A 24,193-nucleotide genomic window follows, 5' to 3' on the forward strand; every position below is an offset into this window, starting at 1 on the left:
ATGGTAGAGACAGAGTATCATCTGTCTTCGCTGTCCAGCATCTATCCAGGATGCCTTCCTCCTTTCCCCTTGAGTACACTACGCCTGGCCTTGGCCGAGCTAATTGATAGCCTGTACGTTAATTTAAGTCAGACATGAGTGGCTGCTATTAATGAAGGTGAAATTTGCTGGCCTGACAGTGAAGTGAGGGTTCACGGGAGAGTGATCTACAGCCTGAGGCACAGTCTAGAGGCAAATGCTGGAGTGGTGTAGAGTAGAGCAGCCATCACATTTCAAGAAGGCATTCACTGTGAACTCAGAATGAATCCATTTTCACAGTAAAATTACCTCTATAAATTGGTCTAGGACCCATTTTCAGTGTGTAGAGTAGAAATGCGAGCAGAGTTTTCCTCCTCAATTGCTTGGACAAAACTCATAGAGGATAATGATGAAGTGAGCAGGAGGGTTCACTCTACAATGGCAAACTGAAAGATTGAATCTGTTTGTGCTTTATCTGCTCAGATCGATGGGTGCGTCCACACCGGCAGCCTATTTGCATTTAGCCTCCGTAATTGCTGGCATTAATAGCACACACATTTACAAAGTATTGTCAGCCATGAAGTGATTATGGTAATCAGTGGATGATTTCGAAAAGGCAATTTTAAACTGCTATTTTTTTTTTTTTTTCTCAAATTAGTTGATCGACTTCAATCATCTGAGTACTCTGGGGAAGAGTGGCCATGAATTATCTGTGTTAATGACAGGTTTTTAACCGGGAAAGGGTGTTTGTACTATGATGTGACAAAGCAAATACACACGTGTTATTTGTTTCAGCATGTTTGTCAGTAGCACAATGCCGAGGGGGTCATGTTGATGTAAACCACGCAACGATTACCTGGTGAGATCAGACTCCTGGGGAGAATGCTAAGTGCTAGTTGTCACTGTGGCACGGTGAGGTCAGAGGTCCCTTCCCTCAGCAGAGCGCTCACATGTCACCTTTCTGCTATACAGAGGCTCTCTGCCCCATCCGGTCTTATCTCCCCCCCCCTCCCGTTTCTCCGCCCCTCCCCTCCTGCCCTCATATTTAATTCAGTAGGAGTCCAGGGAGCAGGGGCAGTGTGTGTGGGTGACTTCTCGAAGGCTAGACTGGACACTGGCCATTCGTAGTAGCTATAATAGCATCGGTTCTCCCAGTGACCGAACTATCTTGGTTCGTTAATCTAAGACACAGTTTAGAGGTAGTAGACATTTTAAGCATCTTTTTTTTTTTTTTTTTTTTTTTTAGAGGGGGGGGGGTCTGTGCTGAAATGGACGCAGAGGATACAGTCACGCATGAGTGCAGCTCCTATCTCTTCATTTAAAGACCTCTTTTAGAGGATGCTTTCTTGTGGCTTGTTATGTTTCCCCCCCACATATGAACTACCTCCATTGCCGCTATCATGCACTCTATTATTCAGTTATTCATGGCTTGAGGCTGAATAATGAAAGATGGTGAAAAAACACTTCACTCTGTTTCTCCCACTCTCTCTCTCTCTCTCTCTCTCTCTGTCTCATTCTCTGTCTCTTGACTGGATTGCTACTTAGTTCTTGACTCTTATTGAGCAGGGGCGTCGGCGTCGGTCTAGTCAATAATATTGGAAGAAAAGTCATTTAAATGACATTTAATATTCAATAATGCTAATGCAAATTGAAAATGATTAGCTGATCAATGCTAATCAAATTGTCTAAATCAGTGTCACACAGTCTTCCTCACAGACACGTTCATACAGGGCACACGTGCACACAAGCTTTTCTTTTTGTGCATTCCCACCGAATACAGAATCCTACGTTTTTACACTTCCCAGCCATACAGTGTGTTCGGTGAGAGCCTCGGCATCTTGACAGTGATCTGTGCCATCAAAGAGCCCTGAGTGATGCGGCACATGAATACAGAAGTAGCTCATTTGACGGCTGCGGTGGAGCAGAGGGTTGCACAGCACGGCGGCTGCGATTGCCACCTCTCTGTTCTGCTCTTTTATGTGGCTGTGGGAGATGGAGGTGTTTGAAGACAAAGATAAGGCTGGTGTTGTGACGCTGTCAGCCACCGCTTCATTCTTCAGCTACAGTCATTTGAAGGCAAGAAATCCAGCTCTGAGACGTGCTGAGCGGAGACGGGGAAGCGGCCGTGATCTTTATTTAATTACGTGTGATACAGACAGAGGTGATTTTCTTACATCACCTGAGATCTCACTGCGGGATTATGTTTGTTGAGAGTTCCACACATACAACATATGGTTCTTGTTGTGTAGTGGGTCGTCGATTATTGGGGGAAAGCTTTGCCTCTGTTTTTATGTATTGCCATATGAATTAGCCTTTGCCAAACACACAGTGATTTTACACTCATTTATCTTGATGAAGACTGACACATTAACACAGAATACCTGATCACAGTAATCTATCCTCCCATGCTCCACATGTACCTGCTTGGCTGTGTGAGTCCAGCAGGGGGCAGACCACCAGACAGGCAAATCACCATCTTATGGAAGCTGTTATCTGTATGTGTAGCCCTAACTGAGAGAACTGATAAAACCACACACACTAATTGGGTTTTACAGCAACCGCGGTCTCACAGTGCTCCTTCATTACCCAGGGGACAGCGCGTCTTGTTGTTTCTGTGTTCAGACATACGGGGGGTTTACAGCATCGGTGTGTGCGTGAGTTAGTGTTTACACGTGTGCGCCTGTATCATAGATATGTGTGTCAACCACCCCCACTGATCTGAGAGTGCAGTGTGTGTGTGTGTGCAATCAGGGATTCCAGCAGAGACAAGAAACAGCTCAAGTGGTGTCTGCAGCCACACTAAATGTCCACCCCAACTAAAGAAGTCCCCCCTAATGGCTCCCCAACGCCCCGCTTTCTGGGGTTAGACATGACGATTTCAAATGTCACTGAATCACAGTGACCTTTCAAGGACCTGGAATTAATCAAAGAAAAAAAAAAAAAAGTGCCTTCAATCTTAAATGGCAAAAAATAGACAGTTTTGATCCAAGCATTAGATTTAATCGTTTTCAATCAGTTTTGTTATAGTCCCTGTTATGAATAATGTGCTATGTATTTTGAGATGCACAAAATAAGATATTTTGCGAAAAATGAATCTTATGTGCCTGTAATTTCTTAATGATTTCTGAGGAAGAACTATGTAATGTGGAAGTAATTATACGGAAAACCTTGAAATCTCCATTTAAACTCAAGTCAATATTATTATTGGAAACTCAGTTGTCAATATGTGTTGAATTGCATATAATTGCCTGTGGATAAGTTTTGTATTTTTTAATTTTCAGCTGTCCATCGACTAAACGACAACTTATCTTGCAATCAATTGGAATGAATTAATTGGATGTGTACAAATTGAACGCTGTCTATCCATCTGTCTTCTTATTAGAAGTGATTAGGAATTACTTCTTAATTCTGAAAAACTATGAACTTGTAATAACCTTTAAAGCGTTACCAATATTACTTCAATTATAGATTTCCAATGACTGTCTAGACTTTAGACATGAAGTGGTTGAATTTAAATCTCAATCATGGGAGAGTAGTAAAGCCTTGTTGCTTGTTGCTTATTATCAGCCAGTCTCCCTTAATGTCCTCCGTGTTCTCTGTGGGTGAAACACACTACAGAATAACACCTGATTTTATCTCCTCACTCTTACAAGACACATGCACACAGCTTTAGTATCAAACGCTCATGAGCGTCGTCAACATTCCCACTCCACCCCCTTCCCACCTTCTATCTTTAGCAGTTCTGGCTCAGTAGTTCTAGCTCATTGAATTATTAGCTAATTGCCAGATGAAATCAGTATTGATTGTGTGTTGCACAGCAGCTAGTGGTAATAGTAGTATATAGCTGGTCGCAAACTGGATTCTCCTACTGTGTGATATGAAAGCTGTGGACTGTAAAGATAAAGGACACTGTGTGGGTGGAAGTGAAAATGCTTCACCATGCACACACGTGCACACACGTACACACACACACACAGAGCTTACGCACAAACACGCATACAGTGTCTTTGCTGCAGAATCTGTGCCCCGGAGAGCCATGGGATCACTGTGCTGTGCTGCTGTTGAGCCACTGTCTTGTCCTTGCTATGTAGGTCATCGGTGCCCTCCAACGATATCTTATCCCATCTGCAGTGCAGTCAATACTGTTGACAGAACTCCAAATAGCATCGGATTAGAAGTTGCCTCATTAACTTTGTTCTTTTGCCTAAATGATTAACCTCACATCTCCAGCCTACAGATATCTATTGGACAAGTTTGTAGTACTGACATAGTATGAAACAGTACTGTTTAATCTGCCTTTTTGATGTGGTGCCTGAGAAAATTTAAAAGGGTTGGGATAAACCAAGAGGACAGAAATGGAGAGGTTTATAAAAAATAAATAAATAAATAAATAAATAAAAGGGGGGGAGGGCTGAGGGGCAAAACAGGAATGGTTTAGACACAGCGCTCTGCACTGATCCTGAGCATGGCAGCCAGTGGTGTGTTTCAGATTGTTTGCCATTTGCATGATAATATGAGCATGGATTGACTCTGCATTGCACACACACACACACACACGCGCACACACATGCACACACATCCGCGTGCGCACACACACACACACACGGGTTATTACATACAGACTGGTGGTTCCAGCAGGCCAGATTACCTGGGTGAGTATTCTGGGTTTTACTCCATGCCCTGAAATGAATGAAATCCCCCCCCATTAGCACACAGGTTACATAAGCCTGGTGTACAGGTATATCCAGCTGCACTGAGGCAGTAAGCTGATTACAGATGGAACTAACACAATTACTCCTCTGTAATATAATTAACATGAATTGGATTGTAAAATAAGCAACCGGACTGTCATGCAGATTCTCTGAAGATGCAGACCTCTTCCACAGAATGACGCCAGAGAGGCCATAGCTTCCGTAAATCATATAAATGCTCTGCTAAGCTAGTTAATGTCAAAGCACGTCAGCACACACCCTGACTTCTGTTGCATCACATGTAAATACACAAACACGTGAATCAGCTATACGGTAAATCTTCTGTGTGTGCATTGCAGTTTTGTTTTTTGTTTTTTTTTTTATCGGAGGAATGTAATGGACTGCATATGCGTGTAACTGCTATTTCAGTACAGTATGGAGTGATCAGTTCGCCATTAGTGCTGTTGGTGCATTGCTCTGCCGTGTGCGGGGCAACTGCTTTCCATACAAACTGACAGACTCTGCAGCACAGACACTTGAAATTGTAATTTGTATGTGTATGAGTGTGTGGTACTTAGGTGAGCCTAATGTAGCAGTGATTTGCTGAGCAGGCAGCATCACTGCAACAATTTATTCCAAGTATTTAGATATTATGTGCCGCATTCAATCATGCTTCCGCAGACACACATAAAGTATATAACACATCTCCAGGATGATAGTAGTGCTGGTTGTACTGAGAGGAATTTTTCAGATGCGCATTTCCGACTAAACTGTGAATTGCTTCCTCCTCTTCAGTCATAAACAGCTCACATATATACGCCCTGGGACATGGAGATGGATAGAAAAAAAAAATCTCTCTCTCCATGGGTGGGGCTGTTGTAAAGGTCATCTCCGCATCCAGTTTAATTTTTGCTCTTCCTCAAGAGTTAAGATCTATAAAGTGATCAATAAATCTCTTTAAATGTCTCTGCATCTAGGCTCCATGTGATTTAAAACCTGCCTTATCAGTTTTCTTTCTTTCTGTTCACACTGACAGACCTCAGCCATCCTCTGCGCACAAATCTAACTGTATCCCCCCCTGCCCAAGCCACCCACGTAGAAAATGGCCAGACCTTTATATTTGATGGATATCAGAACTGGTTCAAAGTCCTCTATAAGGTTCTGGTCCAGAGCCACCGGATGATTCCTGGTATGGAAAATGTGTCACCTGTGATCTACAGTGGGGAACAAAGTGTCCTTAGGTGTGGGATTCTTCCTTTCAGGCGGTATTGATTGAAGGAAAGATGATCTGAGGAGGCCATTAGGAGGATTGGGGAGGTGGGGGGGGGACAGGCGAGGAAGGGCTGTGATGAACACCTCTCTAATCATTATGCCACGTACAACACTGCCTACAGCATCAGCCTCACATGCAGATTCGCATACGCACACAAACACACACAGGCAGCCGGACAGTAAAGCAGGATTAGTTCCGAATTTACAGCAGCAGTGTGTGAGATTGCTCTGCTCTTGCGTTTGTTTAGATGCGTGTGTGTATGTGTGTGTGTGCCCATTTGCTGCTGCCATGTTGTGGCGTCTGGCTCAACACATGACTGCACACCACTGATGGGTGGGGCTCTGTCACAATGAGCACAAGGAGACACACACACACACGCAAACACACAGACACGCACGGACGCACTGAATTTTTTACGATGTCTCCCAGTATCTTTGTGGTCCAGGCATGTAGATTGGTGTCTTGGGAGGAAAGCTGAATACAGTAAACTGGGCTATGTACAGCTGTTGTGAACACCTCCTTTCCTCCTCCTGCTTGTCCTGCAGCACGGTGTGGAGCACACTTGCACTCGGGGCTCATCAGACTAAGCTAGATAAAAGCTGCTCAACTCCAGCCGAGAGCTTAATTAAAACGGGGCCGCCATTGCAGAGTGACACCTTTTACAAGCTCCTAACGGCGCTCTGCCCGCGGTTACTGCCAATCCAATTATAGACCAAAACAATAAAATAGACACGGAAGCAAATAGGCTGGTGTTTAAAAAGAGAAGAAAAAAAAAAAGAAAAGAGAGAGGTGGGAGCTATTAAAGATTATATGAAGATTCCAACAGTGGACTGCAGAACAAGGCTGCATGGGTTTCATTTTCACCAGAGATGCCTGTCTAAGTGTGCCACACTGGATAAACGACTCAGCATCTGTGTGTGCGTATGTGCGTATGTGCGTGTGCGTGTGTAGCCTCTGAGAGAATCAAGCCCCGTTCTCTCAGCCTGGACACAGTTCAGCAGCATTCAGGGGATTATCTTTCCCTGTGGAAGGTCACTACCTCAATGTCATTAGGCCAGAGCCCACACAAATATACTGAAGACACACACACACACACACACACACACACACACACACACACAAACACATGCACACACGCCTACAGACTGTATTTCAGACTTTTTTCTTTTCTTCTATCTTTTAGCATTGTTCCCATTTTCAAGTTACTCCTCTGGTGCGACACTGTCACAGCTGGATTTGTGACATCTGTTACACCTGCATAGCTACATGAGAAAACTGTTGGGGGTTATACATATTAACCATAAGTTGACAGAAAGAGATGGTGAGGATGAGAAATAATGAGATATTAAGAAGAGAACAAGATGGCAGATGTGTTTACTCGTCAGGGAAAAGTTCAGTGACTATGTCTTTCATTTTCCATTCTAAGACCTGTGGGTTCTCCCAGACATAATAAATAGAAGGTTGAGGGCTGCATTAGCGTCCAATTGTTTGGTAACTCATAACCAAAAAGTCAGAGTTAATGAAAGACCCATGCTTCTGACGTGTTACACAGTGCTGATGCAAAGTGATGTTTCTCTGCCTGAGTCTCCTCAGGCATTTGAGACTGAGTTAAATTTATATCCTGGGCAAATAGGAAACCATGGCCATGACCAACCTGTTACAGAATTTTATTTTTGATGAAAATCAATACATCCAGTCATAGCAAGATGTAGGGAGTCTGCTCTTCTGAATGTTCCAAAATACAGCATATGATTCAGCTCTCACCATGCCTACTCAGCCATTCCCTCGCTTAGCACTATTACTCTCTCTCTCCCTCTCTCTCTCTCTCTCTCTCTCTCTTAATCATAATCCTCCAGCATCTTCTGTACAATATGATCTATCACGTTCAGATAGGACCGATGCAATAGGAGACTAATTTCTCAGAGAGAAGACATTAACAGGAGGCATTTGCCTGTCTGCCTGAGTGCACTACCTCCTCCTGTCTCCTTCCTCTCACTCTCCTTCCTCTGCCCCTCTTCCTTTACCCGATGCAGGAAGCAGCCCCACCTGCTCTATCATGATGCCTCACTACCTCTGTCTGCGCTGCCTCGTGTCTGTGCTGTCCCTCCCGTCTGCCTCTCCTTCCTTCACGTCTTACTCCCCCTTCCGGCTGCCAAGTGTCCATTCTGGACTGAGCACAAGCATCAGCACAACATCATGCCTTATCTGAGCAGGCACAAAGACCCATGGGCACATTGTTTGTCAGTATCAGCCAGCTCCAGTTTCAGCACACTGTATGCATCTGCCAAGCCCCCCCAACGCATTCATGACCATAAACAAGAAAACAGAATGAAAGCTGGAATGGCCACCAAAATCATTTTTGGGCAAAATGCATCTTTAATTGTAGTGCCTGTTAATTACAGAGTGCTATGAGAATAGGAAAAGATAGAAGGAGGATACAGCACATCGCTATTTATTATGCAAATGTATTCCATTTTAGAAACAATTAAGTGATTAGAAAGCTGTCGCTCTCTGCTGTCTTTCTTCTCCTTGTCCTTACTTGTCTTTTTCTTTGCTTTTCAGCATATTACTGTAATGAAGCCATTACTTCTTCAAGTGAATTTTAATGAGTTTTTAACCAACATTTTAATGAGCTATACATTACCATAAAGCATGGATTAGGCTAAATTGAATTGTGCGTGTGTGTGTGTGTGTGTGTGTGTGTGTGTGTGTGTGTGTGTGTGTGTGTGTGTGTGTGTGTGTGTGTGTGTGTATACAGTGGGGTCCAAAAGTCTGAGACCACTTTCCCATTCACTTGAACGAGGAAGTGGTCTGTATGTACGTGTATGTATGCGTGTGTTTTGGCATTGTTAAAGAGTGTAAAGGAAACAGGTTCATTAAGAGTTAATTATATTGTCTCTCAGGAGCGGCGCCACACATTTTTCCTGGATCGGGCAGCAGAATCGCCCACTGTGGTCTCACTGTCATTACTGTGCCGCCCAGGGGCTTGTTAGGCCAAATTAGGGGTGCTGTTTGAAAAACGAGCTTTGAATGGGGGCTGCTGTTTAAATAAGGATGTTTGTTTAGGCTTATCTACTGAATGAGAGGTAGAGGCACAGTATGCGGCATGAGTTTGATGGAATGCACTCCATTCATTTATAGTCAGCCCCATCTATTCAGCACCTTTGTACTCGTCGCCACCTCTTCTGTTTGACCTTGATCAGGCATCCTCTCATCATTCCCTGTTCTGTTGGGTTATGTCTTGCCTCTTTTCTCTCAGCATTCTCACAAGAGTGCACATGCTCTGTCTCTTTCATTCCCTCCAAGGCTCTATTAAAGATGCACATTTCATATGATATCACCACCTGTGATTTCTCCCCACTATGATATCACTGCCGGCCATATGATTCTCTTTACCTTCACTCTTTTCCATATTTCCTGCATCTTATCTGTGAAAGTGACAGTGTTATTTACAATCCCCGAGCCCATGGATTTGCAGATAGGGGGAGTGGTGGAGGAGATCATATCAGGCTCGGCCATGGTCTACGGAGAATGATCGGGTGCGCATGTATATGGCTTCATCTGCACAAGCTCATCTGCAGTCAGCAAAGAGAGAGCTCTGACAAGCCCGTGAAAGAAAGTGGAGGGAGCAAGATGCAACGCATGGGACAATGCTATGGGATTGAAAAAAAAAAAAAAAAAAGATGAAATTTAGGAGATGGAAGAAAAAGAAAGACAGCGAATGACCCCTGATGGTGGTGGGAGAGAATGAGCCAGACAGAGAGAGATGGTGATGAGTTGTGCTAATGATGAGAGTCTCTACTCGGTTCTCAGAGGGGGTACAGCCTTAGGCACCGCCAGACGGCCATATTTTTGCAGCTGTTTCTCTGGTCTGACCTGCAACCCCTCAGTGGAGGAATATAGGGGATATGTGTGAACCTGCTGCTTGCCTGCCTGCTGAGGGGGTAATTTCTGCATCTAGATGGGGGGGCAAAGGTTAGCTCTGGCCGGTGGGAGGGCAAATGAGCGAGTCAGAGCCGGGGAAAAAGCTTGCATCCAGACAAATGGGGCACGTCTCCTTTCACAGTGTAATATTATATAGTGAGGCATTATCCTTCTTCTGCCCTCAGCATCAACAGTAATACAAAACGCCAATGACAGCACATAGAGTAGGTTTGGTATGTTTTGTCAAGTGACATATATATTGCCTCTCTTCTCTAAGGGTGGAATTGAAAATGGCGGTATTGTAATAGCACTCTGCCGGATGAAGCGCAAAAAGCACTCGAATGAAATGATATTATAGCTTGGAGCTACCTCTCTACAACTCTCCCTGTTTATATGTGTGTGTTGTGTGTGCGCGCGCGCGCGTGTGTGCGTGTGTGTGTATGGTTTATTTTCTAATCAGAGTGTGGGTAGAAGGTGGTGGTTCTGGCATGCCGGGGTATGGCCCCGGGCTTCTAGCTGGTGTAATCTCTCTCTGTGTTTCTTAGCCTCTGACTCAGGAGAGCATCTGTGAAAGCACGGAGGGGCCTTTCTCTGCAGTAAATAGAGAGGGAGAAATAATAACAACCACAAACATCCACATTTTCAGTATTACAAAAAGATACCAAGCCCTGCAGCTTTGGCGAATGCCTCACAGTTTGTCAGGTTTGTGTGTAGGTTCTCGTGCGTGTGCCCAATGTCCATCAAAGTGATGTGAATGTCAGAGCGGAGGAAAAAATTAGATTTTAAACATCAGTCTGTGATGTTGTGGCAGCGAGTGCAACCTTTGTGAACCAAAGCTAGGTACGCTCCTGTAGGTGAATGTGTTTGTCAGCACTTATCTCAGTATGCTGGCTGGAAGCTTCAGTCAAGGCTCCCCACTAATCTTACCGACAAGCAGTGTCATCCTCCAGTGAGTAATATCTCGGGTGGGAGAAGAGGGCGCACTGTACAAAATATCTCCTCTCATCCTGTCCTTGCCCTGCCACCTCTGTTGCTATGATGCCGGCTATTTGTGTTGTCATGTATCTGCGTCCGGCTGTTTTTTTTTTTTTTCTTTTTTTTCTTTTTGTCTTTTTCAGGTTAAAACACACACATGTAGACCTCCCTAATGTTTGCTGGCACAGCCCCCCCCCCATCTGTCAATGTAGGACAATCTGGTTTACAAAGTAACTGTGTGGGTGTCTCTTTTGTGTTTTTATTTTGGCAAATACTTCCAATCTCAACCCCTTGGCTGTTTCACAGTGCGAGTTGCAACCTGAATCCCTCCCCTCTAAGTTCCAAGGTGTTGAAACAGTGCCAGCTGAAGTAGCTACAAATTTGCCATGCTTTGCCCCCTGCCTGCTGCTCCTTCATTCAAATCAGCCCACTCCTCTGATATTTGGGGGAAATAAATAAATAAATGAAATAAAATAAAATACGAGAGGCAAAGGCAGATTAGTATTTTTCAGATATGGTTTCTTTTTAGCCTCCAGCCGGATTGACAGATGTAGCGCTTGCCAACAGAGAGGTGTAAATGTAAAAATATATAAATATTAATAAGCAAGTGAGCAAGACAGAAGAGTTTGGGGCCTGCTGGAACTCCGCGGGAGGTGAGATGTTTTCGGTGGAAGATGAGTTGAATGTTTCAGGGGGATAGAAAGGCAATTACCTCACGTCTGTCGACCGATTCGGGCCTGAACGCCTACAGGGCCTCAGAGGTGGAGAGTTCAGTTTCAGCAAATACACAGACCCACTTAATGATACACTCGTATCAAATGCACCTCACACAGATTAACAGAGAAAACAGTCATGTTATGGTTCTAACATTAAAGCGCTCGCTTGCCTTATGATAGCTGACATAGTGTATTGTAGCCCATGGAGGTGCCTGCAGGCGACCACAGAAGAGATACAAACTCATACTGTAATGGAGCAAGGCAAACTTTACACTGAGGGGATGAATATTTGAGTTGAGTGTGTGCTTTAACCGTAGGAGGTTGACCTTGAGGCCAGTGGCCTTGTAGTTAGGATTAGATAGTGTACTAAAGTCTATTTGGATTTGGCCCTCCCCTCATTTACTTAGTAAATGTATCTGCTCAGAGTCTTAGTATTAGCAAGCCCTGAACCAACACAGGGCATAATCCTTTGACCAGTGTTGTATCATCTGTTTGTTTGCTTGTAGCCGTTTGTAACCCAGTGTTTGTCCTGTCCTCAACAAGTGTGTGTATGTTGTATTTTATATGCTGCAGCATGTGCCGCTTCTCTGTTTTTTTTTTTGTTTTTTTTTTGCTTTGTTTTGTTTTGTGTTCTACTTTTCGGGTATTTATTTAGATTGCAGTGTAGGGATGCATTTACTGTGACGTACTGTGTAGTATTAGATTAGATTAGACGGCATGGCACGAGCACGGTAATGATGCACCTAACCAGTATTTCTTTTGTCACTGTTCTGTTTCAGAGAAAATTGATTCTGACAAAATCCCATGGGTGCTATCAGCAATGAATGGAAAGGAGCAATTAAATCCAATGTGATCTTGAAAACAACAGGCAGTGTATGGTCCGAACCAGACTATGATTTTAAGCAGCGGGACTTCTGTTTGTAATGCAAATACACAGAACCCAGTGGTGGTGGCTGTTATGCCCACTCTGGCCAGGGGGTCTGCCACTCTGGAGCTGGCTAATTACCTTAGCTCTTTAGATTAAAGGGCAGCCCTGCATGAGAAAGAGAAAACCTCTACTTCTACCTCTTGTATATTCTCTCCTATCACCCCTGTGTAAAGGTTTCATTTGAATTCATGTCACACCGAAGTCCCACTCTGTACCCCTGCGCATTCCCAGGATAATTGGGTTGAAAGCTTCCTCCATTCCTCCGCCCTGCTTCCCCTTGGTCTAAATAAATAAATAAATAAGAAGACAATGGCTGCTCAGCTTTCTGTAGAGAGGGTAAGAAGAGTGAATGAAGAGATGAGAGAAGCCTGGAGCGCAGGGACGAGTTATCCCCTCTTATAATCCCGGCCATCCCTTCCATTGTCCCCTGTGCCACGTGAAATTTACATAAGGACCTGTGGTGCTGCCCTTAATTTAGCCCTCCTCAAGCATCTTCAAACATCATCCAACAGGCTCAGTCCTTTTATCCATCAGAGGAATCACGTGTCCCTCGTTTCTGCACAGATGGACACGCTGCTGAAGCTGAAATTCCTAAAGTGCTACTCCATGGATTAGATTTATTGTAGATCAAATGGTGAAAGATCTGTTTGAGTACACACAGCGGGGAAAACCGGAGTGACCCCCAGTTTGTACCTTTAAACCTTTTTTTAATTGCATTAGGAATTTTGTATGTTCACTCATTAGTATGGATGTTGCATCCTGCTCTGAATACACCATTAAGAGAGTATTTCATTTGTCAGTTAGTTTAGTATGTTTGTGTATGTACACTTACATTTCTGTGCTTGTGTGTGTGCGCGTGTGTGTGTGTGTGTGTGTGTGTGTGTGTGTGTGTGTGTGTGTGTGTGTGTGTGTGTGTGTGTGTGTGTGTGTGTGTGAGACATCATTTTTGGTTGTTTGATAATGAGCCGGTTGTGTGTGTGTCACTGAGCACTATGCAGGCTGAGGGGCTATCTCTGTGATGAAAGGCCTACCTGACGGTGATTAGATACAAGGCCGCAGTTGTTCATCAGACCACCCACTGGTTTTCTGTGTGTTAGCGCATATCTGGTTGTGTGTAAGTCTGAGTGTGTGTACATGCCAGCAAAGTGAAGCAGTGTTGCACCCCTGTGAGCTCTCACATGTGAATGACACAAGGCTTCAGGGCGTTCTGTCTCTGTTTGTTCTGCTACCTCCACAGGGACCTCCATTAGCTCCAATTAGCTTTCACTTGTGCTTGCCTAGTCAGATGAAGCTGCACATCCCATTTAAATAGCCACAATGAATGCTGCATGCATTCACGCTGTGTTGTACAGGCAATGTAATACATACAAAGAAAAATCGTAAACTTAACCATAAAAGCATTTACATTTTAAAAAAAAAAAAAAGAAGAAAATGCAATCTTCCTGAACCATTTCCTCCTTTTTTCCCCTCAGTGCTGCGAGACGACTTCAGACAAAACCCTACAGATGTGGTGGTGGCAGCAGGAGAGCCAGCGATCCTTGAGTGTGTTCCTCCCAGAGGCCATCCTGAACCCACCATCTACTGGAAGAAGGACAAAGTGCGAATTGATGACAAGGATGACAGGATCACCGTGAGTATCATGACCGTCTGGTTTAATAACTGGACTGAATAGAAAGAACATTTGTCAACGTCGACTGTATATTTAATGGAAAATGTTTTTTTTCTTTAGATTCGAGGAGGGAAACTTATGATCTCCAACACAAGAAAGAGCGACGCTGGCATGTACATCTGTGTGGGCACCAACATGGTCGGAGAAAGGGACAGCGAGACAGCACAAGTCACAGTGTTTGGTACGCTTTATTTCTCCAGTTCTCCTGAAATTGCTTCTCTTCATTGATGGAACGGAGCGACTTCCATACATGTTACTGCATATTCTCAGTTACTGTGTAATGGGAATATGTCTGTAATGTACGTCAAGCTCAAAAGTGGGAATACTTTCAGGTCAAGTGTTTTTACAGAGTTGTATACATGCACTGTGCATCATAACTGATATTTAGCCATGAAGTTGTCAAGAAGTTATAAAGGGTGAGAATGGAATATAATGAAAAAAAGTTATCGCAGACTGCTAACGAACAGAATACAAGTTATTGAATATTATTATTATTGAGTTATTAGAGAAGGAATTATTCTTTAGTAAGAGTCACAAACTGACATAATGAAATGATCTTTTTCTGTCCTGCAGAGCGACCAACTTTCCTCCGGAGACCCATCAACCAGGTCGTCCTGGAAGAGGAGACAGTGGAGTTTCGCTGCCAGGTACAAGGAGACCCCCAACCCAATGTGCGCTGGAGGAAAGATGATATCGATGTTCCCCGTGGGAGGTAAGCACCTGTGAAAAAATATTTTATTAAAAATGTATTACTATTTCAGGGGAGAGAATTTCTTAAGACAATGGTAAGATTATTTCCCCTCTTTCCTCTAGGTTACAGTATATGAGCAGCCAGTTTTGAGTGTGTGTTTCTCTGTGCATACTAGAGTGTATGTGTGTGTTTGCGTGTGTAGTACTGCTGTGACAGGCTGCACGTAATGCAAAGGAGCTGATGTCAGTCTGAGTGACTGTTTCAAACTAATGATAACTCACACTGCCAGCTCTCACCTGGCTTGGCTGCCACGGGGCAATAAATAGCCCTAATAGGCTGTACACAGCGCACATTACACATTCTGGATAAAATGACTCCAGCTCTGGGTGCCCCAGAAAACAGCTGCCACAGCCATAACAGGGGTAGACAGTGTCTCATGTCAAGGAAGGGCTCGACATGAAGACAAACAGATATTGAGCTCGACAATTAAAAGTGAGTGACAGGTAAGTGGGCAGGCGGGGAGAAAAGTAGACATTAAGAGGAGCAGGAAAAGGCAGCGGAGACAGACAGAATGACAGGAGATACGAAGAGACAGAGTATAGCAACTGACGTGACCCTCAAGTGTCTGTTTACAGGTGCAGCTGTTCAGGTGAAATCTTGGCACAGGCACCTCCGAAACCAGGCGATAATCACTCCCTCCCTCACACATTTAACCCCCACTCAGACTGTGTACCCTCACTGACACGACACACGCACACACTCATACTGGCAAAAACAGAGACTGATGTAAGAGAAAGCAACAAAGGTCGGTAATTTACAGACGCGGGCTAGCTCCATTGCGAGCTGAATGCTGTCTGATGTCCTGTAAGAAAAAAAAGCCTCGAATGATATGGCGATACTGTTCTCGTTGGGTCCTGTGTGTCAGCCTGTTGCTTCACCGTGCGTCACCGGAGTCGCAGTCAACAGCGATGTCATTGTCAGGAGTGGACTTCAAAGAGACCAGCGTTCTGTCCCCAGCCAGCAGGCCGGTCACACACGGCTTGGATCACGTCATAAAGCATACACTCAGCGGACCTGACATCTCTCAAGGCTAGCTGCAGAGCCGAGCGTGGGCGGGTTGTTTGTGTCTGATAAGGATTTGGTTCACTGGGCAGTGGGGCATGAGCGCTGTGCCAAAGCAAACACATAAAAGTGTTTCACTCATGTCTTTGATAGGGAGTTGGCGCTGGAAATGAGTTCATTTTGTACACTAATTAACAGATTTATAATGGAGTAGGATGAGTGTCATGTGCCCGCGTCCTTGCTAACAGTATCATCCCTTTGAAGTTCAGCCTTATTTGGATATGGAAGAAGAACTGAACACATGAAAAAGATACTGCCAAAATTAATAAACGATAAATATCGCAGTGGTTCTAATCACTTTGGGAGAACTTTTGTTTTCCTCGCTATATTTGATTCTCCAGTTTTGCTTTGAAGCGGGAAGCAAGCACGAGGACTGCGATATTCTAATTCTGACATTTTCTGCTGCCTTTGTTGCGTGCCAAAAAGAAGACTCCTCATATTGTTAAGTGACGATCTGTTCCTGCTTTCTCTACTTCTTATCTTCGCTTAATAAACATCAAACATGGCTACTGTCTGACTGACAGAGGAATTGTTTGAAATCCCACGCAAGAATAGCTTCCAGTTATCAAACTGGCAAGTGCTCTGAAAGGGGAAGAAAACAAAAAACAGCCACTGTAGCACAGCTATTGTGTCACTACACTGTGGGCCTCTGTAGCAGGATCAGTAGTGGTCCTCTCCATAGGCACAAACGACTGAAGATCAAACACTTTTATATGCAGAAGGGGTTGGTCTTTGTTTGCTCTTTATCCGAAAAGGTTACACTGTCCTTATTATTATGGTAAGCTGTAGAAAGAAAGATACTTAGTGAGGCCATTCCTTCTTTGCCATCGAATTGTTTCAACTTGTCTTTGCAGGTCCCTTTACACACACACTGTGTCTTTCTGTTGATGTTTGTGTGTGTGCAACTTTTATACTAGGAAGAAGGGAAATGGAGCCTCAGCTGAGTAAACAGGTCTTTAATATGCTCAGTGGCTCCAGCAGCCTCCCAGGCAAACACACGCACACGTTGGCACATAGACATAAAGCACGCCAGGATGGCACTGGCTTCAGTCTCTGTGGGAGGGAACAGGAGATAGAGACAGCACAAGAATGGTTTCACTTAGAGGACAAAGACAACAGTGCTGCTCTTTTTACCTCACTGTGGGTATTTTCCTGTGTTTGTAAAAATCTTATCACCAAACAAGCTTATCTGCTCTGGGACACTTGTCAACTGGCTTTAGTGCCGCAGTGTAATAAAGTAGGTCAGCTCTGTATTTTTTCTCTATACATTATGATGAGCAATCCCCGGAGATATCCCTGTGAAACTATTAAAATTACAGTCTGGCACATGTCAAAGTGTGCACCTGGAAACTGTAAATTAAAATGTCATGGAACAACAGGTGCACTATTACTATAGGTGGATTAATTATGATTGGGGATTTAGATATTTCTCTGTATGTTAAGGAAACACTGACTCTTGACCGTATTCTAATTTTTGAAAATATTCAGGTTATTTATAAGAGTTGTGTAAAGCACTGTCATTCATATTTTCTGTATTGCACAGTATGGAGCATAGCCCAATTAATGATTCGGTACTTAACCTTAAATTTTATTTGTGGACAAATTCTCCTTCGGACAGGATTACTATTCCAGGGGGGAACTCTTCTTTCTAGCCTTTATTTCAAGTAATGCCAAATTACAGAAGCTGTTTTTTTTTTTTTTTTTTATAGAGACAAAGATCTCAAGTTCAAATTGAATTCCTCCCTGTAAGGAGAAGACCAGAGTCTATGAGGTGACAGTGTTAAATACATGTAGTCCACTACACTTGAAATTAGTTATAGGAAGGCAGACCAGCCAAGACAGAATAATTACCTGTAGCTGAAATTAGATCAGCCCATTTTATGAGCTTGCAGGTTCTGGCTCTTGTAATGGCTTTTTTTTTTTTTTCTTTTTTTCATCATGTGGGCTCCCGAATAGGACTGCATGTTTCCATCAGGTCACAAAAGCCTTTTCAACTTTCTCCATTGTCACACAGAACTCCTAACCGTGTGCTGAGCTAATGAAATAAAATACAAGGTGTCTCGTGGGACAGGACCTAAATTATGAGCGGACCGATAAATGTGCTGAACAACAGTTGGTAATTGGGGCTTTAATTATTGCTATGGTAGGAGGAGAAAAATCACATGTATGCACTCCGGGGCGGTATTGAAATCACTGACCAGCACATGTAATATTAAAATCACCCAACCTCCCCTAGAGAAATACATCCAGCACAAAAGGGCTTCACTCTTTTTACCAATATACATACGATTAGATTCAGATGGTGGAGTATAGTGTCTTCCCTGGGGAAAATCTTTAGCATGTGTCTCAAAGCAGCTGGATAGCAGCATGTATCTCAAAATACTGTGAAGACTCAGACAGACTTACAGAACATACTGTATCTATAAAGCCCTTTCACAATATGGCTAAAATTAAAGTCCTCAATATTCAGTTGTGCTTACTTAATTTTTACCAAATTTCTTATTTGTAAAAGTGTCAGATATCAGTATCAGTATCAGATTAATATCCGTCTGTTGAGCATCTCTGAGGAATCTTGAGGAAATTACATGATAGCTTCTCCTACATCAGAGAGCCAGGAGAAGAGTGTGGGAGAGAGAGATTCGTCTCTAAATGGAAGTCTGTGCATCCCAGTGAAAAGACTGTTGGCAGTGTGTGTGTGTGTTATCTCCCACTGCCTACCAGCTCAGTGTGTGTAGCCCAAGTTGTCACCTCCTTTGCTTTCCCTCTCCCTCCTCATTTGCTCTGGCCCCTTGTGCCCTCTCCTGTGCTTTATCAGAGCCCCTTTGGTCTTGCAGGCCCCCCCCCCCCCGTCCCTGTTGACCTCCACACTACAGCCCCTGCAACATTCAGCAGAAAAGCTTCTCTTTCTCACTCAATCCCTTTGTGGCATGTGCACGTGTGTGTGTGTATGTGTGAGTTTGTGTATGATAGAGGTGTGTGGGTCATTCTATTTGAGAGAGCTGTTAAAGCTAGTGTGACAGCAGCGCCTTTCTTATGCTGACCATCCAGTTTCAGTGATTTCTCACCTCCGCAACTCAGCAGAATGAAAAGACGGCAGGCTACGGTTCCTGTCTCCATTACTTCCCTTGATATATAAGTGGATACATCTGGTATTTATGAGAGCGCATGTGTAAGGGCGCTGGTGAGAGGAACGGCAGCAGGATGGTTGGGCGGATATTTTATCTTTGAGGTTTATTGACCCTGATTGTATCCATAACAGTATGATACTACATCGTGCAGGAATATAGAAAATACGATTCAGCATTAATTAAAAATGTGCAGTTGATCATTCATTATGTATCAGAGCTTTTCATTCACCTTCATGGAATAATAGAGAAACAGTCCTCTTCTTGCTTCGCTAGCACCATTGCAAAAAAATACTGTAGTTCTGACTTTCAGTGCTTCCAGTGTTTATGCACCCTTTGTTCCTCACACACACATACACACGAATGCACTGAGAGAGAAACTGCGCTTCCACGAATCAGTCAGTGAGCTGCACTTTGCCGTTTCTTTTTTTCCCGCTCGATCTGCAGCGTTTTTACAGCGCAACCGTTCCATCTGCTCCAAACCACTTTGACTAAGTAAAGACTCCACTGCTGCCAGTGTTGCTGTGGTGATGAGTAGAGGACAAGACAAATTTAGGATGAATCTGCCGCGCCCCCCCCCCCCCCCCCAGCCACAGGGTTTGAAATCTTGCCACACTGATCTTTGATTAATGTTGGATAAGGTGATGGATGTCAGTCAGACTGTTGGGAAGGCCCTGACCCTGCTAAGCCATGAGGGCTGCCAAGAAGGAGCGCAGCTCTGGCTAAGGGCCTTACAGAAGGAAGATGAGAAGCAATAGCAGTTAATTGATTCCCTCTCATGGGTGACAAGGCCTGGACAGGTAGACTCCAGCTCCTTTGATCAGGATGAGGTAAAGTAGCAGTCAGATGGTGTAAAACTGGATCAGACTGTCAGAAATAAATGGAGCAGAGAGGGTACTTTGTGTCAGGGCAGTCAGGCTAGAGACTGGGCTGGAATTAGTCCTTTACTGTATCTTGAGTCTGACTGGTGGTGCACACCCTTTCAGTCTACTGCCGGGCCCCATTCACCATGTACACAGAGGAGAGGCAGATAAGATCCTCTCAGGTTTAGTCATTTTGTGGATAAGTGTAGACACACACAACCATGAGATAAGATTCTCTTAATGTGAGTACATTGGCACAAGTCTGAAGGTGGAACACGGGTGACTGTGTTCCTGATAGACAGTTTAAAGGCAAATCCTTTAAGATGATCTGTGAGATGTAATGCTTTTAAAGTGTGTCCAATAAAGTTTTCATCTCAGTTACAGCCAGCTACGTGCAGCTAACACATCAAGTTGACAACCCAGGGGGGAAAAAATTGCTTTTTTGTCTTGGCATTTGCTTACATTCCCATCACTCCTCATCTCCCTGCTTTAGTGAATGACTCTGCACATGTGTGGATATGTGTTGGATGATTGTATACTTTGTTCTCCGTGTGTGTGTGTGTGTGTGTGTGTGTGTGTGTGTGTAGTGTGTGTACAGTGTGTGTACAGTGTCTGTACAGTGTGCCTTTTCTGTTTGAAAAGGGAGGGAGAGTCCGGCAGGGTGAACTTGGCTCTTCCATCCTTTCCACAGCCCTTCTACATGTGCAATTACATTCCTCCTCTAATAGAGAACAGAGCTCTACCCCAATCCAGTCGCAATAAAGAGCTACTGTTCCCTCGCTGTGTGTACTTGCATGTGTGTGTGGCCACAACTACCTCTTATCCCTGAGTATTTCCACTCATCTTGTCATCTAGGCTGATTCCATATAGGAAGTTGATTACAGATTGACTGGGCTCATGTTTCCCTCTAATAAGTCATGGACCAGCCTGAGGTTCTGTTTTGAGAGATTGATGGAGACGAGACCAAGAACAATAAGCATGTTGTCCGATATGTGTATATGTGGGTTCTCCAAGGTGCAAGGGCTCGATGGGAGGCTGTGGGAACCTGTAGGCGCAGTTGAAATGTTGGCATTTCAATAAGTGATGACAATATCTGTAGCTTTCATGCCTGTTCTTGTCATAAAGTGAAAGATCAAATCCCCCATCCCCCACCCCCCAGGAGTTGCAATGTTTTGATTATCAGTCCAGAGGATGAATCCTGTTGACTTTGTCATCCTCTGGCTGTGTCTTTAGTGACATCATGAAGTGAATGACCTTGGTAAACCCTGGAACACTCATACACATTGAAACTAATGACATTACCCATCAGCCATGGCTGTACTTTGTCTTTAGTGCTAATCAGCAAGCGTTAACATGCTAACACGCTACACTGAAATGGTAAACATGGCAAACATTATGTGTCCATAACATCAGCATGTTATCATTTTAGTTCAAAGCATTGTTGTACATGAGTACAGCCTCACAGAGTTGTGAGCATAGCGGTAGATGCTTAGTCTTAGTCTTTTACTATATTTTAATGGAAAGGCTGCTGTGGATCGTGTGAGTGCTGCTTCTGTATCTCATTAAAATGGAGTTCTTGATTGAGACTGGAGTGAAAAAACAGGAAAGCTACAGTGGCCTGTAAAAAAAAGGGTGTCTTCAGTGTCTTCTTTGTTTACACAGAGCTGGTTAGCGTGGGTTGATTCAGAGTACTGGGAACAATTTCCTTACTCACTTGATCTCATCATGGTTTGGTCGGGATTCAGGTGTTTTCCCGAAGCCCTAACTTGTCCCTGTCGCTCTTTTGCTCATCTCTCTCTCCTCTTCCAAGTCAAGAGTTCATGTTGTGCTACCCATCCTAGCCGGAGGGCAGGGTGTATGAGGATGCTCTTCCTATTAGCTTGTTTGTTTTTCATCTGACAGCAGGCTTGTCCCAAAAGGTGCTGCCTCATTCCTTTGGATGCCACTCACTCAGAGTCAACAATAAATGCTTTATTCACGTCCCCTACCATTACCTGAACTGTACATCCCCTCTCTCTAGAACAAAGCATTCAGTCATGACTCAGTCAAATAATCATTATGGCTCCTTAAGTACCTGTGTGGAGAGGTGGAACTGGCAGTCAGAGTTGAGGAATGTGCTTCAATAAAGCTGCCTTTGAATGCTTGCTCAGGAAATGTCATAACAGCAGACGAAAAAAATAAGACATGGATAGACAGGACAGATTAGTTTTGCAGCTGCCAGTGGCAAGCAGCCATCAATACACCTGATGGTCGAGCAGAGGGGTCTTTCCGAGGGAAATGGACCATAGCATACTGTTACTCTAAAGTCACTTCAGAAAGTATTGCTGTAAACCATAGTTTATTGCCACATCTGTGTAATGTATTATTCAGAGTAAACACTTTTATATTATGTAGACGCCCCAAGTATAATACATCTTTTTATGAATCCTTATCTTTTTTCTGAATATCTTCGGAGCCAAACATTAATGTAGCTTGTTCCTCTAGGTCATCCAGAAGCTATTAAACACACATAGTGTTGTGCTGGGTGGCGTCATTACAATGAACATGGCCAGTGTAGTTTGTTCTGAAACCATTCTGTGACTGCATTTTCAATCTCTGAGGGGGGGCTGGCTCTGTGTTGGGCAGACATCACTGCTCATGGTTCTTTTATGTGTTTATAATAGTTGTTTTACTACAAGTGTGGAGTTTTTTGGCACAGAGGCATACGTTATAATAAAAAGATGATATAATGGTCTTGCCTTTTGTTCAAAGCCTTCGTGTGAATTTGAAAAATTTAGACTCGGGGGATTCCATTTGGTTCAATCAAAAATGACCCTGTGGCGGACTGCAGTGCATACATGCAACACATACACTGCACCAGTCCCACCAATACAAACTAATAATTTAACATCTTCCATAATCGTGTAAAATATTTACCGGGATTTAAAGGGGCAGCGTAGTGTCAAGCTCAAATGGAGTGGCCCTTTTTATCTGCTCATCTCAACTCTGTTCTCGGTGTCTGTGAGTGACAGACTGTGGACAGCAGACAGGTTGTCAGGCTGACAGACCACCATCATGCAGCCCCACAGCCCCCTGCCACCACACACTGCCAGGCCAGCAACCCCTTCAATTACAGACTCGAACCACAAACCAGAGCAGCATCACCCTCCCCCTCACCTGCCATACAATTCATACAGGTCTAGACACACACATACAACCATCTGCAAACACACAGAGACACAGACATTTCACGACTGCAGTGGAATTGAAACCAGGGCCAACTTTGCTTTAGTGTAGCTGCTGTATTGATTCAGTCAGTTAAAATGCCTTGTAATAACAAGGCGTAGCTCTGTATAGATTCATTGCAAACGTACATTTGTGCGCATATAGTAGACGCACAAAGGAACAGTTTTGCACACGCTCACACAAACAAACCCCTGAATATGGTTTAAACAAATATATATACACAGAGAGAAAGAGAGAGAGAAACATCTCATGAATATTGAACGAGTTTTGTGGGTTCCAACTGAATGCACACCTCTCTGTGTGTACTGCGTCTCATTGTTGAATAATTGATCCTCCTCCTTGCAATCTCCATTTGTCAGAATGAACAGTTGTACTTCTGTCTACCTCTCCTAGAAGAAATACACTTTTCACGGCAAACCGCCAGACAATTCAACAGTTCATGGCTGAAATACTGAAGCACGTCTTATTTGTTCGCTGGATTAATGTTTTATCTGAATTTGTAGTGTTTGCATTTGAAGCTGAATGGGCGACTTGAATTTCATGATATAACGTCTTTGTTGACAGGTATGAGATCAAGTACGACAAGGACGACTATGTGCTGAAAGTGAAGAAGGCGTCCATTAACGACGAGGGCATGTTCACCTGTGTGGCAGAGAACCGTGTGGGAAAGCTGGAGGCCTCTGCCACGCTCACAGTCAGAGGTACAAAACTCCTTCGTTCTCTGTTATTTCTTTCACATTAGCTCACACATAACAACACTTAGAGAAGTGACGGACCATTGAGGTTATTGCACTTATAAACCCGTATGAAATTTAGATTGGCAGTTTACTCCATAGGGTCTCCTTTACACAAATGGAAATCCAGAATGCTGACTCCCACAGCCAAGAGAGATGTAGACAGTCTATGAATCTGTTTAATTATTTACATTTCCAAGTGCACCGTCGACCCACTCTGACGCCCCCCCCACCCCCCC

The 24,193-nt window shown here is 43.9% G+C and overlaps 1 protein-coding gene across 1 annotated transcript in view; it reads left to right on the forward strand.

The window, feature by feature from the left end:
• The window catches only part of robo2 (roundabout, axon guidance receptor, homolog 2 (Drosophila)), a 162,237-nt gene that overhangs the window by 87,127 nt on the left and 50,917 nt on the right, over nt 1-24,193 (forward strand). Inside the window, exons 3-6 of the mRNA XM_087173437.1 lie at nt 13,998-14,155; nt 14,255-14,375; nt 14,768-14,906; nt 23,785-23,921. Coding sequence (XP_087029563.1) covers nt 13,998-14,155; nt 14,255-14,375; nt 14,768-14,906; nt 23,785-23,921 — 555 coding nt within the window. The remainder of the gene's footprint in view (nt 1-13,997; nt 14,156-14,254; nt 14,376-14,767; nt 14,907-23,784; nt 23,922-24,193) is intronic.

Source organism: Seriola lalandi, unplaced genomic scaffold (assembly GCF_002814215.2).
Source record: "Seriola lalandi dorsalis isolate HSWRI2012SDOR001 ecotype SW California unplaced genomic scaffold, Sedor1 jcf7180002054218, whole genome shotgun sequence".
Lineage (NCBI taxonomy): Eukaryota > Metazoa > Chordata > Actinopteri > Carangiformes > Carangidae > Seriola > Seriola lalandi.